Raw genomic sequence first — 14,896 nt, forward strand, 5'->3', positions numbered from 1 at the left:
GAATGATGGCACGGTGCTACACAAATTAATTATGAAAAGTAGTCACCAGAATAATGGCATGGTGCTACACATATTAGCTATAAGAAAGTAGTCACCGGAATGATGGCACGGTGCTACACAAATTAGACATGAGAAAATAGTCACCAGAAAGATACACGGTGACCCAACTTTTGCTAACATAATCGTTGGCCGGACGGGCGGCATATATGGATAATAGCCGCCCGCCGACAGTGGAAGCTCTTTGATTGTTTATCAAGATCGTAGAGGCTCTGGTACCACAGATCGTAGAGGCTCTGATACCAAGTGAGAAATATAGGAAAAGAATATTATTGAATTGTGTTGTTGTGTTTACATTATTACATTGAGATCCTATTTATAGACACTAGAATACAATCCTTTATCAAGTAGGATACTATTTACTATTCCTATTCCTATTTGTATTCCTATTCCTATTCTAAATAGGATTGTATAAATATATTCCTATTCTAAGAGGATTGTGTAAACCTATTCCTATTCTAATAGGAATGTATAAACCTATTCCTATTCTAACAATGTAAATTTTTGGATACCAGCTTTGAGCTGATGATTGATATACAAATGTTACCTTTATCAAAAAAAAAAAAGTATATTGGACCCTTTTGATGGGGATTATACATCAAACTTCATATAGTAGCTCACATGGTTGAGTACAACATATTATCAGATTTCATGTTATTTACTTGGTCAATGTATCAGTATGTCTCTTCAGTTCAGCATGTTCAATATTTATATTTATCATGTTACATTCAAAGTATTGACCACATACCTTCTGCCTATATTGTTTGTTTGACAATATAGGTTCGGACGTTCAGCAATCAGGCTGTGGTTAGTATGACTCCAAATCAGCTTAGTAGTATTTTGGTGAGTCCTCATCCTTCGAGGACATCCCTTACATTTCATTCCATATATGTTATTTCAGTTTCAGACATTTAGAATTAGCTAGGGACTTGTCCTAGCAACTCGTTTAGTAGAGGTTTTCAGACAGTCGATCTAGACTCAACTTATGTTTATCAAATATTTGTCTATCAAAGTTATAAGACTCTTTCAGTTTTAGCTTCTGCATTAGAAATATCAGTTATCTTCAGTTGTTGTTACGTTAATCTTAGTGTCAGGCCAGACCATGAGGTTAGCTTGGGGTCATTTGTGGCTCTAAGCACCATGTTACAACTAGGGTGTAGTCTTGAGTCGTGACCCAGTTGTTCCTACATTGACATAAAGTCTCTAACCATAAAAAAAGGACTCCTAACAAACACCGACTCGAAGGTAAATCCAAACACAAGTACACAACTGAACCTTAATACCAACTAGGAGTGGCAAACGAGTGGATCGGGTCGAATATGAGCCGATCGAAAACGAGTTAAAGAAAAATGGATAAAGTACTCGACTCGATTCATATTTTAAATGGATAAAAACGAGTTACCCAATGGATAATATGGGTAAATATGGGTACCCATATTATAGTAGGAATCTTGTTAAAAGCTTTGAAAACAAAATCTTTTAAAAGTTTTTTATCATCCCACCCCGTACCAGCACCCCCCCCCCTCCATTCCAAAAAAATGTAAGAAAAATTAAATTTTAAAAAAAAATTACCACCCCACCTCCTACCAGCCCCCTACCACTTCTCTTTCTTTTATTTTACACACCCCACCTCCTACCAACCCCCAACCACTTCTCTTTCTTTTATGAATGAACATCTTGTACCCATTTAACTACCCACTTTTAAATGGGTAATACGAGTATTATTCGTTTTTATCCATTTTAAATGGGTTGGGCACACAATCCATTTAAAATGGGTAAATATAAGTAAATACCCATATAAATTACCCATTATGCCACCCCTAATACCAATAATCTCCTATCCCCTATATGGATCCTTTTCTTGAGTTGTGTCTGAGCAAACTCCGCATTGATTCTGAAACATTGTAGGCTTTTAGGCGACTCTTCTACATATCACTTTTAATCATATGCAATCATCCCCTCATTGCGCCTACAGACCAATGAATGTGGAGGTCTACATAGGATGTGGTGAAACTATCTCAAGCAAGCCTCTTATTTTATCCTCTCTTTGTGCTACTTACACTACCTTTCAAATGTGATCATTTCTAATTATTAGAGTGGGTTAGAGTCTCACATTGGTTGGGTCATGGACTGGTGGTTTGCTTACATGAACTTGGGTAATCCTCCCCTCATGAGCTCGCTTTAGACCCAGGTGCCATATTTTTTCATGATATCAAAGCCAGGTCCATGCCCATTTGGTGTCCTGGTCCAAACTCCAGTTGGGCCTTGGGGGTTAAGAGTCCCACATTGCTTGGGGAACGGACTGGTGGGTTGCTTATATGGACTTGGATAATCCTCCCCTCATGAACTAGCTTTTGGGGTGAGTTAGGACAAGGTGTCATATCTTTACATGGTAGCAAAACCAAGACCACTACCGTTTGGGCTCCCAGCCCATGCTCCAATTGGGCCTGGGCATGAAGGGGCCTGTTAAAGTAGGTTAGAGTGTTACATTGCTTGGGGAATGAAATGGTGGTTTGCTTATAAGGACTTGGGTAATCCTCCCCTCATGAGCTACTTTTGGGGTTGAGTTAGGCCCAAGTGCCACATTTTTACACTAGTCTTATCAAATTTCTACTAGTTACACTCACTTTCATATGAGATCATTTCTAACCTTATCAAATTTTGTATGTGAAGTCTTTAGAATATAGAGAAAAAATTTCCTTCAACATGTATCCTTTTCATGAATCATGATAGCAATGATAACCACCAACATTACGCGTAAAAAGGGAGGAAAGATGATAGAACAGTTCCTATTGAATTGATTATCAACAATGTCAAAGAAAGCTTCTTAGTTGACAATCTTAGAATATGAACAATATGGTATCTATTGACCAAAAACTGAATATTAAGGGATGTAACTATTCTGATTGTAGAGGGAAAATATTCTTTAATATTTTATCGAATGTTATGGAATATCCTTCAGTATCTCCTACAAATATCCAAAGAATCTAGACATATATTGAAGCTAGGAATATTTTAACTTAAAATTTCATTAATCTGCTTGAATTTTGGAGGGTCCAAAAATTTTAAGTGTGCCTGCATTTTTTCATGTTCTTTTGATTAGTAACACAGCAAAATGACACCAAAAAAACAAATAGCCACCACGTTTCAGAAAGAAAAGTTACCTGAATAAAGAGAAGGTAATGAATAAAGTGGAGATCTTACAGAGATATACTGAATGACATCTGGATTTGCGACGATAGATGCAGAAATAAGCTTTGCTGGCTCAACTGCATACTCTGCTCGTACATTTCTGATGGCTCTAGTCTGAGTTGATGGAAGGGATATATTATTCAGGAAAACAAAAATTAAATATAAAATTAAAATTAGCACCAAAAAAAGCTGAAAGTCAAACTCACCAATGCTTGTAAATTCTCAAACTTTTTTATGGAATCAATATTCCTGGGAAGTGAAGTAGGTGGCCACGCAGAAACTATAAGAGCTTCCCCTCTACTGGGTAATGCCTGCAGAAATCGGAGAGTCAAACTGCAATGAGAACAGCATGTACCCTTAAGCTATTTCGCTGTTGAAGCAAAAATCAGATGTTCTTATAAGATTTTCCAGATTTTGGAGCAGGCCAAGTTACTGGCTTGCACCCTCATCAGCTAGTAGGCCCATGGCCAAATAAAGCTGGTACTTAGAAATATATGTAGAATAATTGAACAGTATCATCAACATTGTAGTTCATATTAGAATCCTAACTGTTGTAGTTCATATTAGAATCCTAACTTTTTTCCAATGTTAACCATGATTGGAAACAAACAGGTACCACTTGTCTCCACTTCGTCTATTTTTTAACACAATTAGAAATTTATATCAGCTTCAACATTGACAACATTTCATCAGCTATTTACTACTACTTCCAAATTATGCAGTCTATTTTATTTTCTAGTTGTACTAAGAAGTGACGGGACTCAGATAAAGAACACAATCAAATACTTCTAAGAGAAGAAACCCGACCAAATAAGTCATAGTTTGAATGACTTACCAGTTTCTGCTGACTGATTGAGATATTAATGCATTTCAGAAAATCAACGACAACAAGCTAGGGTGTGATACAGACTAGGGAATCTCACAGTCTAGGTGGAAGGTCATGCAACATCAACAACTAGGGGTTTTTTTTTTTTTTGCAGACCATTTCATTTGATAGTGCAGATTCACATGTGCTAGACCTTTCACAGACATGATTATACTAAAGAACAACATAGCAAAATTAACATGGAAAAGAACTATGATGCAAGATTATCAGAATAGTAATAAGTTGGGAGGCTATTATGCCCAAAGACTCAGAGTGGATTAGGACCCAAAGTTATGGATCAGAATTAGGATTGATAAACTAATATATTTGTGACCTTGTGTGAAAAGTGAGTATTGATAAACTTTAAGTTTTTCTTTTTGGGGCGGTGGGGATGCATTCACCAGAGGTTGGCTGTCATCGATAAATGATATTTAACCAGTGCTGTTAAAAGCTTGCCTAAGATGTGCGTAAGCTTTGGAGCATACTGAAGTGCTCATTGTGAGCTTCACGTTGCTTAGTTGGCACTTTATAGTTGGCATCAAGCATGCACCTCTTCACCGTTGTAAATATAGTTAACAAAGTGATACTTTAATTGTCAAGAAAATAGTTTGATTGAATTGTTAGTAATTAGGAATAAGAAATTAGAGACTTTGAACAAGAAAACTACCTCTAAATCCTTAGAAGTTAACACTACATATCTTCATCAAGTTAAAATTTTAAAATGGTTTGTGAACTTGATTGACATGATTTTCATTTTGTATATTTCTCTTAATTATAGTCAGGTCAATTCTTGTGTCCAAATAATTATTATTTGTACTCGTAGTAATATTTTCTTATATTACATTTAAACTTTTGTTTTTCTTCATTAGCGCTTTCTTTAGCCAAGTAAAATTGCAATTTGCGCGTAAAGCTCCAACAGAGAGCCTTTTTACACTTTTCTCTTTTGAAAAGGGCAGCACAGTGCCAGGGAAGGGCCACACCCCAGGGGGTGTGATGTCAGATTTTTGTTTTAACTACTCTATTTAACGAGCTTTATCGCCTTCAAAGTTGCCTCAAAGGAAAATCAAAAGAAGAACTACCCCATTGTAAACCACCTTAAATTCAGATAATTCACACATCTCACATATTTGCATGTAAGCTTTAGTTACCAAGGGGTGAACGATATGGATATTTTGTTATTCCACTATAAGTCTATAATATTCTGACTTCTGGAGTGGAACTCTTTCCCATAGATTGTAGGTTCTCATAAATATCTGATTGCATAATCCTCACTCATCTTGTATCATCAGGATTTGACATTAAGTATACTGATACAAAACAATAGAAGTGACTGATCAAAGCACAAAATTAAAGGGATATATCAGATCACCTGCCAGAGCTCCTCAGTTACGAAAGGCATAAATGGATGTAGCAATTTAAGAATGTTCTCAAAAATGTATAGCAGAGCTGCTTGTGATACAGATGCAACAGAATGATCTCCAGAGTGATACAGACGAGCTTTACTAGCTTCAATGTACCTTGAAAAATAGACAGGGATTCAGGGACAGAAGAAGAAATAGATAAACTATAAGATATACCATCTTCGGCTAAGGTCTGGAAGAAACTAAGATGAATTAAAGGAAAAGAATGAAACAGAACAGGTAACTTCTATGTCTCCTCTTCATTCAGAAGTAAAGAGCAAGTGAAGACCTTCCTGTCAGCTAAGTAAAGAGGAGATAAAGGATGTAAGCAGTTACACAGAGGCTCTTACATTCTGCTCAAACCAAACGGATCAAAAATCAATTTGTTGTCACTAAATTGATGGCAGAATTAGGTAACTAGTTTCATGATGAAGGAGAAGTAAACTCATTCATAACCATTTTTCAGGGTTAAGCTTACCTACTCTTATCACTGTAACGAACTTTAATCATAAAATATCTAATACGTATCATTAAGTTTTTGAACTGGCCTGGGGGTAATGACCTTTGTTTTAACTCACAATGGACTAGTTCTTCAAGCATGAACAAGGCAAATCACCATGCAAGAGCATAAGAATGAATTCCAAATTTAATTCCTATGCCCACCAACACTATCATTCTTTCTACATATTACTCTTCAATAAAAATAGTCCCTACTTCAGATTTTAAGATAATGTGTTGCAGAGGTAGATCTACATGATTATTGTGGGTCACATGAACCCAATTGCTTTTTCTTAATCATGAATATGTAGTAAGAAATTCACTAAATATCTATAAATATTTGACTGTTGCCCCAGTCATATGTATACTTCCTCTGTCTCAATTTATGTGGCACTCTTTCCTTTTTAGTCTGTCCCAAAAAGAGTGTCATTTTTCCTTATTTGGCAACTATAATGACATCATCCCCATTTTATCCTTATTGGGTCCAACTTAACACATTATTGTGAAGAAAAGTCAACTAAAAGTAAGCATTAAAGTGACATTAAGGGCAATTTGGTATACATAACAAAGTCTTTCCTTATTTCTTAAACTTAGTGCCCGGCTAAACGGTGTCACATAAATTGGAATAGAGGGAGTATTAACTTGAGGTTGCTGAAAGAACTCATAAACTTCAAATTTTAGATCACCTAGTGCAAGAAGAGTTACTAATTAAATTTCTTCCCACCATCAGCATCATTCTTCTACATATTAATCCTCAATAAAAGTTGCTCCCGGCTCTGGATGGTTAGGACTTCATATACTGCATAATGTCTTATTCAAATAATACTGGATAATGTCTTATTTAAATAAATGAGTAACAAGACTAACATGGAAACCAAGTAAAAGAACCAAAAACACTAGGAAGAACATACCAATCAGCAAAATCAGACCAAAAGAAGTCATATATTTCTCTTCCAACATCTCCAAAGAAAAATTTCTCATAACTTGCAGTGACTTCATCAACAAGTACATGAAGCTTTGATACCTGAATGGTGTAGAACTAGTTAAAACAGGACCACTATGCAATATTGGGCTTAATAAGCATCAAAAACATCATCTTACCACCCAGCATTCAGGTAGTGGGAGCTTCAGCACAGACTCTATATTATCAAACTGAGAGAACAGTAGATAGTGAAATAGATTAGAATTATGAATGATATATTCTTGGCAGGGAATAAGGAATTAAAACACAATTCAACTCTGGACCCTTAGAAACCTCGGGATGACTCCTAATTTTTTATGTGAATACTAAAGTTCCCAGTAAATTACCAATCTAAGATATATGGAAGAAGTTATTCCACTGTACTTCAAAAAACCAATTTTCTCACTCTAGCGTCTATATAGAAACCAAGGATATCGATTTGAACACCACAAAAATTGGGCTTTGGTGGAACACAATCCTTTTGGATTAACTTTGTTCTAGGATGTGAATTCTCAAGCCATGCAGATCTGAGAATTCTTGAAGAAGTGGACTTCAACATTCAGAGATGCGGGTATATACCAAATTATTTAACAGCAAAAAATTTCTATGTTTCCAGCCTATGCTGGAAACAAAATCGACATGTTTTAGAGTTATGCCAACAACCAGGATTAAGCTTTTTAGTCTTCAAGCCCATGCTGATCATGAAGCTCAATCTGAATCTGGCAGAGTTAATATGGATCACCAAAATTAATCTGACACAATGACAATCTCTGATTTAATGCATTTTTCATTTTGTCATACCACAATACTTATCTCTGTTCTTTCAGAAAATTTTCTTTTTTAATAAGTATGTCTTCTCTTTCAAACATTCTTTTTATTTCATTAGTACCTAACTGCTTCTGAACCACAGATCTCGAAGTAAATTGTCGAAAAGAAACATATAAGCAAACCTTATGGGCCCGTAAGGCTTCCCAAGCAGGAGTGTCATCTTGACGAGGTAAATTCCGCAATACGAACTTGCCAGCATTCCACAATTTGTTGGTGAATGCCTTGTTAGAGGACAACCTCTCTGTGGACAAATTTAGATCCTATAACAAAGACATAAGCTGCTGATGAAAGCATCCCAGTGGACACTATTGGAGAAAAAGGAAGATATCTATCCATAGTTTACTGACTAAAAATGAGCTCATTACAAACCTGACCAGCAGTCCCTAAGGCAAGAGTGAAACGCAAAGCATCAGTGCCATACTCTGCAATGGTGTCAAGGGGATCTATGACATTTCCCAATGTTTTAGACATTTTTCTGCCCTGAAACAGAGCCCTGACAAGTTTAAAGCTACAATATATGCAGGAAATGAACCATGGAATGGGAGATATAAATCCAGATCTTATCACAACTAATGATGGTTTCTGGACGTGTCCTGGATGCAACTCAGATGCAGATAGGGCAGGTTCAACCAAATTAAATTATTTCAGTAAATCGACTCATTATCACAAATATATATATAACATTAACAAAAACTGCATGCTTGGAGCCGATCAGTCCAAAGATTGATGAACCAAAAGTTCGGGGAAATGTGTAAAATTTAAACCTCAATGCAGGGCCTGAAATAACTTTTTTCTTAGAAATTGGTCTCTTCAATCAATGAATTAGGTAGGAACAGTATCTTAACTTTCCTCCAAAACAGCACAAGTTACTCTATTCAAGTGGTAAAACAATTTTACACAACATACCCTTCTTGCTGAAACAGTAGCTTGTGAAGAGGAGGGAATTATGAATTAACTGAACGCATCGTCTTACGACCAATGTAAATTTGCAACAAGCAAGTGCACATTTTTTACCGAAAATAAAAGGGAATTGTATTTACAGGACAAGTAATTCCACTGAATAATAAATCAGCCAGCACGATCAACAAATTATCTAGAAAAAGTGCATCAAGAAGAGTGAAGACATACATTTCAGGCAGTAACTTAAAAACATGAACTCACTTGAGAATCACGGATTAGTCCATGAAGATAAACATTTGAAAAGGGGACAGTCCCAGTTAACTCAATTCCCATCATCACCATTCGTGCCACCCAAAAGAACAGTATGTCGTGCCTGTTACCAAGTGAAGTAACTGTTACTATTCAGGGACTATTGCAATATAGCATTTTTACATTTTGAAAACCACAAGTCTTAAAAAGATAGTAACATGAAAAATATGAAATATACAGGATGGTTAGTCTGTTGAAGAAGATTGAAAATTTCAGAGGCGCTTCTCCAATGCCAGACACTATCAGGTGGAAATATAGCTCTGATGGGGTGTTCACAGTGAATAGGTTGTATAAGAAGGAACTCCTGGGGCAACCTGGAGGCAGTAGAGGCCCATGGGTGAAGTGTGGAACTGTCTGGTCAGCTCAAAAATTAAATGTTTCACCTGGCTAGTGATCAAAAGAACATGTCTAACACATGAAGCTTTACATAGGAGAGGAGTCCAGATTGATTCTAGATGCTATCTTTGTGATGAGTATGCAGAGACAAACAGTCACTTCTTATTTTTGCACTGCAAGGTGAGTGCTCGGTTATGGTCGTTATAGGTAGGTATCGGCGGGGCTTGCGTAATGTAGTTGTAGTTAAGGCTGAAGTAGCGCTAGGTGGACTATGCCAGAACACACAGCAGATCTCCTGAGCTGTTGGATCATGAGAGGGGGTAGCAAATCCCAAAAGAGATGGTGAAAAGCAGTCCCTTCTTGAATTTGGTGGACAGTGTGAAAGAAAAGGAATGGAAGGTGTTTTGAGGATAGATTTAGCTCTATACAGAAAATTAAGGAGAGCTGCATTGCTAATCTTCATTTCTGGTGTAAAGAAGCAAACACAGAGGAAGCAGTCTCTTTGGTAGATTTTTTTTAGGAGCTTTGTAATTAGTGTTTTGTGCGTATAATTTTTCTTTCTCCTGTTGATATCTTTTTGGAGGTTGCCAGCATAGTCCTTAATGCTGAGGAATACAAATTACCATTTCTCAAAAAATAAAAAGGAAAAAAGTATGAAACATACCAACTTTCTTGAAACGGAGAGAGAGAAAATCAAGGACAACTATTTCGAAACATATTAAAATATCAAGTATTAGTACGTGAAAGTAAAAATATTAGAATTAGTATTAATACATCCTTCATTGGTTAAATATAATATGTTGATGGTACCTCACTCTTGTAATCATTACATCTCTTTTCTTCTCAACTAGTATTTCTCATATGGAAGAGAGTTTCTAGTTAGAGACCTTAGTAGATTCTGTATATCGATTGCAGCCATAAAGTTAAAATTTTCTTTTCAAAAAATACTCTTGCCTATTATTGATAACTGTTCCAACAGCACCAAACTGTTCAAAGAGTACTGTGCCTCTTTTCTGTAACTGTGGCTGCACAACACCTCTTTCCGGTGATGGCTCCAGCAACACCCTGCCACTTTCAGTCACTAATCTGGTAGAACCTGCTGCTATTTCAGCCAGCACCCAAGCCATTATTCTGTAAGTTGGCTATGCTACTTAGAGTACAGTGAAGCAGCTCGAGTTCAGAGGTTTGTTGATGTGTTGGTTTGGTCATCTATACAATGCAGTAGCCCCACAGATGAAGACTTTGACCTACTCTGATGCAGATCATGCTAGGAAGATTGAAAACAAGGGTCTTGAGGAACATGCAGCCTATGATGTGCGTAAGAAGGCCAAGACAGGGGGATCTTTCGGCGGCGACTTCAGTGCAAATCACCGAGCAGGGAAAGCAACGACAGGGTTCTCAGACAGGGACAGATTCGTATTCACAGTCTGCATAGAGGCCGCATCATAGACAGGGTATCTAGGGACCATCATTGTTATATGGACATCATAGTTCTATGCAGTAATGCAGATGTACGCCACTGCTCCAATCTGCCAGACTTGCAGCAGACCACATGTGGGTCAATGTCGTGTTTTGACTAGAGAGTACTTTCGGTGGAGTCCGGAACCTAAATGATGGGGGGGAAGCCAAAAGGCCCAAAACAAAGTTTAAAAATTCTACCTTTAATGCACTAATTTAGTGCGCTACGTAAGAATTGTTTGACACCTAAAATTAAAGTATGTCAACCGTCTATCGCTTGAACCTTTAAAAAAAATAAAGTTGATAACATAGGAAATTTGTGTGCTATAGTCATCCAATTCTTTTGTTCAATTGTAAGTTTTGATGTCTTGTCATGCTTAAGGATATTTTAGTAAGTTATTTCAATTTAAACATGAAATAAGTTCTTTTTTTCATATTATTAAAAAACAATCTGCATAACAAAAATATGTGTATAATCATTTTCTAAGACAAATGAAAATATAAAACTTAGCTTAGGCGTAGAAAAAATAATATTCCCTCTGGTTTAATTTAATTGTCTTATTTTTCTTTTTAAAAAATAGTTCTTTAATATGTATATTTGGTAATTCTTTAATTACAAAAATATTCTACATGAACTTTATAATACCATAAGATTCAACAGACATTGTAGTACATCAAACACAATACATTAAAGGGGAAATCACTCTTTATCAAAAAAAAATCCTCAAAGTTCAAACTCAAGACCTCTAATTAAAAATAAAGAAATTGTATTCATCTCGCCACAACTTTTTTTGTGCTACAAGTTCATTTACTTAGACAGCCAAATTGAAGGGGGTAGTACACATCAAAGTATAGCACTTGAAAAAATGATATTCCATTTATTATGATGAGAAACATAATAAGCACCCAGAGTTCTTGATAACAAAAATGATACAATCATTTATATTTAGTAATTTTATTGCATTAAGTTGGTAGGTTGAAGAAATTAATATCATCGTGCTTGAGAACTTTTTCATGCAAATTAGTGCTAAAAGAAAGCCAAATATAAGATGTTTGGGAAGTCCTTTGGCATTGTTGATGGCGCAAAAATATGGCAACTCCGGTAAAGGGAAAAAACGTTCAATTATATATGTCAGTGTATTCTTCATCATTTTACATTATTAGGTCATACAAAAGATATTTACAAATTCTTTAGAATGCAAAATTTGTAATTTTGAAAACAAATCAGATTACCTATTATAACAGATAAAAAATAAAAATGACTGGAATAAAAATTATTTACTTTGACAATATATATGATTCAGACTAAAAATAAAGAGAGCAAAGAACAAAAGGTATGATAAATTGCCTGCCATAATAGTGGTAATAATTTCTCAATTGAGAAATTCATGTGTGCGATGTACCACAAAACAGAGTTGTGGCGGGATGAATCAAAAGGTGTGACGTGATGAATAAGATATCTTCACTTTTAATTAAAGGTCTCGAGTTCAAACTTTGGGAAAGAAAAAACTATTGATAAGGAGTGATTTCCCCTTTAATTTAAAAAAAATCCCCTTTAATTTATTGTGTGGTGTACTACAATGAACTTTGAATCTTGTCGTATTAAAAAGGTCTTGTAGAATATCGGAAATAAAGAATTACCAAATATATAAATTAAAGAAGTATTTTCTAAAGAGAAAAGTAAGACAATTAAATTAAAACAAAGGGGTTATTATTTTCATAAGCATAAGTTAAGTCTTATATTTTCTATTGTCTTAGAAAATGATAATACACATATTTTGTAAAGCAGATTTTTTTAATAATATGAAATAAAAAAAAAAAAGAACTTCTTTCATGTGTAAATTGAAATAACTTACTAAAATATCTTGAAGAATTTAAGCATGCATGACATCAAAACTTACAATTGAGCAAAAGAATAGAATGCCTATAGCGCACAAATTTCCTATGTTATCAATTTTGTTTTAAAAGAAAAGGTTTAACATACGGACGGCTGACGGACTTTAATTTAGGAGTCAGACAATGTTTACATAGTGCACTAAATTAATACGTTAAAGGTAGAATTTGTAAACTTTATTTTGGGCAATTATTTTAGTCATTTTGGCTTTCCTCCCCATCATTTAGTTTCCGGACTCACTTCTGGTGTGGCCAGCTGGGACATCGCATCAGGGACTACCCTCAATCTCTGAGAAATGTCAGTCAAGCTTATGCTCAGTTAGCTTTACCTACCCAGGCTACTCGTAATACTTCAGGTGCGGCTAATGTTGTGGTTGACTAAGTTGCTCGAATTCTCCATAAATGTTGCCACACGCGTGTCAGATCCTCCAAAATGCACTACTTTTTAAGGATCCGACGACATTTTTGAAGAGTCCGAGCAACATAGGTGGATGATGCATTGAGCAGAAAATCTATGGGAAGTTTGCCACATATGGCTCCTGAAAAGAGAGTTGACAAAGGATATTTAGAAACTCGAAGGCACATGTGTCAGATTTTGTGTGGGAAATTCAAACATTGTTGGCTTGTGTTCAAGCCAAGTCTTCACTAGTAAAGCACATAAAGGCCACTCAATATGAGGATGTGCAATTGTGCAACTACTGAGATGAGGTCCAAGTTGGTACAAGTAAGAAGATAACTGTTTAATGTGATGGTATTCTCCGACTAGGTAACCGGTTATGTGTACCAAATGCAGATGGGTTAAGACAAGCTGTTCTTGAGGAAGCTCACAATTCTAGATACACTATACACCCTGGCTCCACTAAGATGTATTGTGACCTGAAATAATTGTTTTGGTGTGAAGGTATGAAGAAAGATATTGCGAACTTTGTTTCTAGCTGTTTGACTTGTCAGCAGGAAAAAGTTGAGCATCTACAACCCACATGATCACTACAGCAGATTGTAACTCCAGAGTGAAAATGGGAAGCATTACTATGGATTTTGTGATCGGGCTACCACAAACCCTTAGAGGTTATGATTCTGTGTGGATAATTGTGAACCGACTAACAAAATCAGCACACTTCTTGCCAGTAAAGACTGCACCTGGTGGAGTGAAATATGCACAATATTAATGAATGAAATTGTCAGACTTCACAGTGTTCCAATATATCATCTCTGATAGAGGGTCACAATTTACTTCCCGCTTTTGGAGATCTTTCCAAGAAGCATTGGGGCACACGAGTAGATCTTAGTACTGCATTTCATCCGCAGACAGACGGGCAGTTTGAGCGTACTATACAATTTTTGGAGGATATATTGAGAGATTGCATCCTTGATTTTGGAGGTAGTTGGGATACTTACCTACCTTTAGCTGAATTTTCCAACAACAACTTCCAGCCAAGCATTCAGATGGCACCATACGAAGACTTGTATGGTAGGTGATGTCGTTCTCCTATAGGATGGTTTGAAGTTGGAGAGGCTAATATATTGGGACCAGACTTAGTACAAGAAGCTATTGGCAAGGTCCAGTTAATTAGACAGAGGTTGCAACAACTATACCATTATGAATTAGCTGTGCAGTCCATTACAAGTTCATGGTGCATATTCATAGTACTTTATGAGCTGAAATGCACTTATATTCTTGTGTGTGTGTGTGTATATATATTGCATCACATAATATAGGGTCACTTCTAATTTGAATTCATCAAAAAGCCTCTCCACAGTTGGCCCCATTTTCATGTAAATGTAACAGAAGTTCAAGAGTTTATCAACTAACCATGGTACTAAAATTAGGTTACCTCACCTAACTTTTGCTGGAGGGAACCTATGTACTTCTCTTTCAAGGCACTAAACATCTTCAAATAGGAAAGAAGGCACCATATCAAACTCAAGACCCAAGTGATAATATATCTGTAATGACCCAAAAGGTCATTTTTGGAAATTTTCATAAAATGACCGTTTTACCCCTCCCGATAGTTGCCCCGAGTCCTAATTGTTGTATTTTCGAAGTTGGTTTGAAGGAAAATTGATGAAAAGTTGAGTTTTTGGAAAGTTGAGTTTTTAAGAGTTAAAGTTTGGTTAAAAGTGTTATTTCGAGTCATTTGGAGTTTCGAGACTCGAATCGGATTTCCGTCGATTCCAGCAGTTTTAGAATGTCGAAAC

The 14,896-nt window shown here is 36.0% G+C and overlaps 1 protein-coding gene across 3 annotated transcripts in view; it reads right to left on the reverse strand.

Moving 5' to 3' along the window:
- Positions 1 to 14,896, reverse strand: part of LOC102583318 (valine--tRNA ligase, chloroplastic/mitochondrial 2) — a 54,230-nt gene that overhangs the window by 6,515 nt on the left and 32,819 nt on the right. For all 3 annotated transcript variants that reach the window (XR_367688.2, XM_006353054.2, XM_015311210.1), the window contains 8 exons: positions 8,963 to 9,074; positions 8,171 to 8,281; positions 7,924 to 8,061; positions 7,114 to 7,164; positions 6,924 to 7,036; positions 5,484 to 5,631; positions 3,456 to 3,560; positions 3,262 to 3,363 (listed from right to left, as the gene is read on the reverse strand). Coding sequence is in view for 2 of the 3 variants with exons in the window: in XM_006353054.2 (XP_006353116.1) it covers positions 3,262 to 3,363; positions 3,456 to 3,560; positions 5,484 to 5,631; positions 6,924 to 7,036; positions 7,114 to 7,164; positions 7,924 to 8,061; positions 8,171 to 8,281; positions 8,963 to 9,074 (880 nt within the window). In the remaining variant the exon portion in view is untranslated. The remainder of the gene's footprint in view (positions 1 to 3,261; positions 3,364 to 3,455; positions 3,561 to 5,483; positions 5,632 to 6,923; positions 7,037 to 7,113; positions 7,165 to 7,923; positions 8,062 to 8,170; positions 8,282 to 8,962; positions 9,075 to 14,896) is intronic.

The sequence above is a fragment of the Solanum tuberosum genome, unplaced genomic scaffold (assembly GCF_000226075.1).
Source record: "Solanum tuberosum cultivar DM 1-3 516 R44 unplaced genomic scaffold, SolTub_3.0 scf00151, whole genome shotgun sequence".
Lineage (NCBI taxonomy): Eukaryota > Viridiplantae > Streptophyta > Magnoliopsida > Solanales > Solanaceae > Solanum > Solanum tuberosum.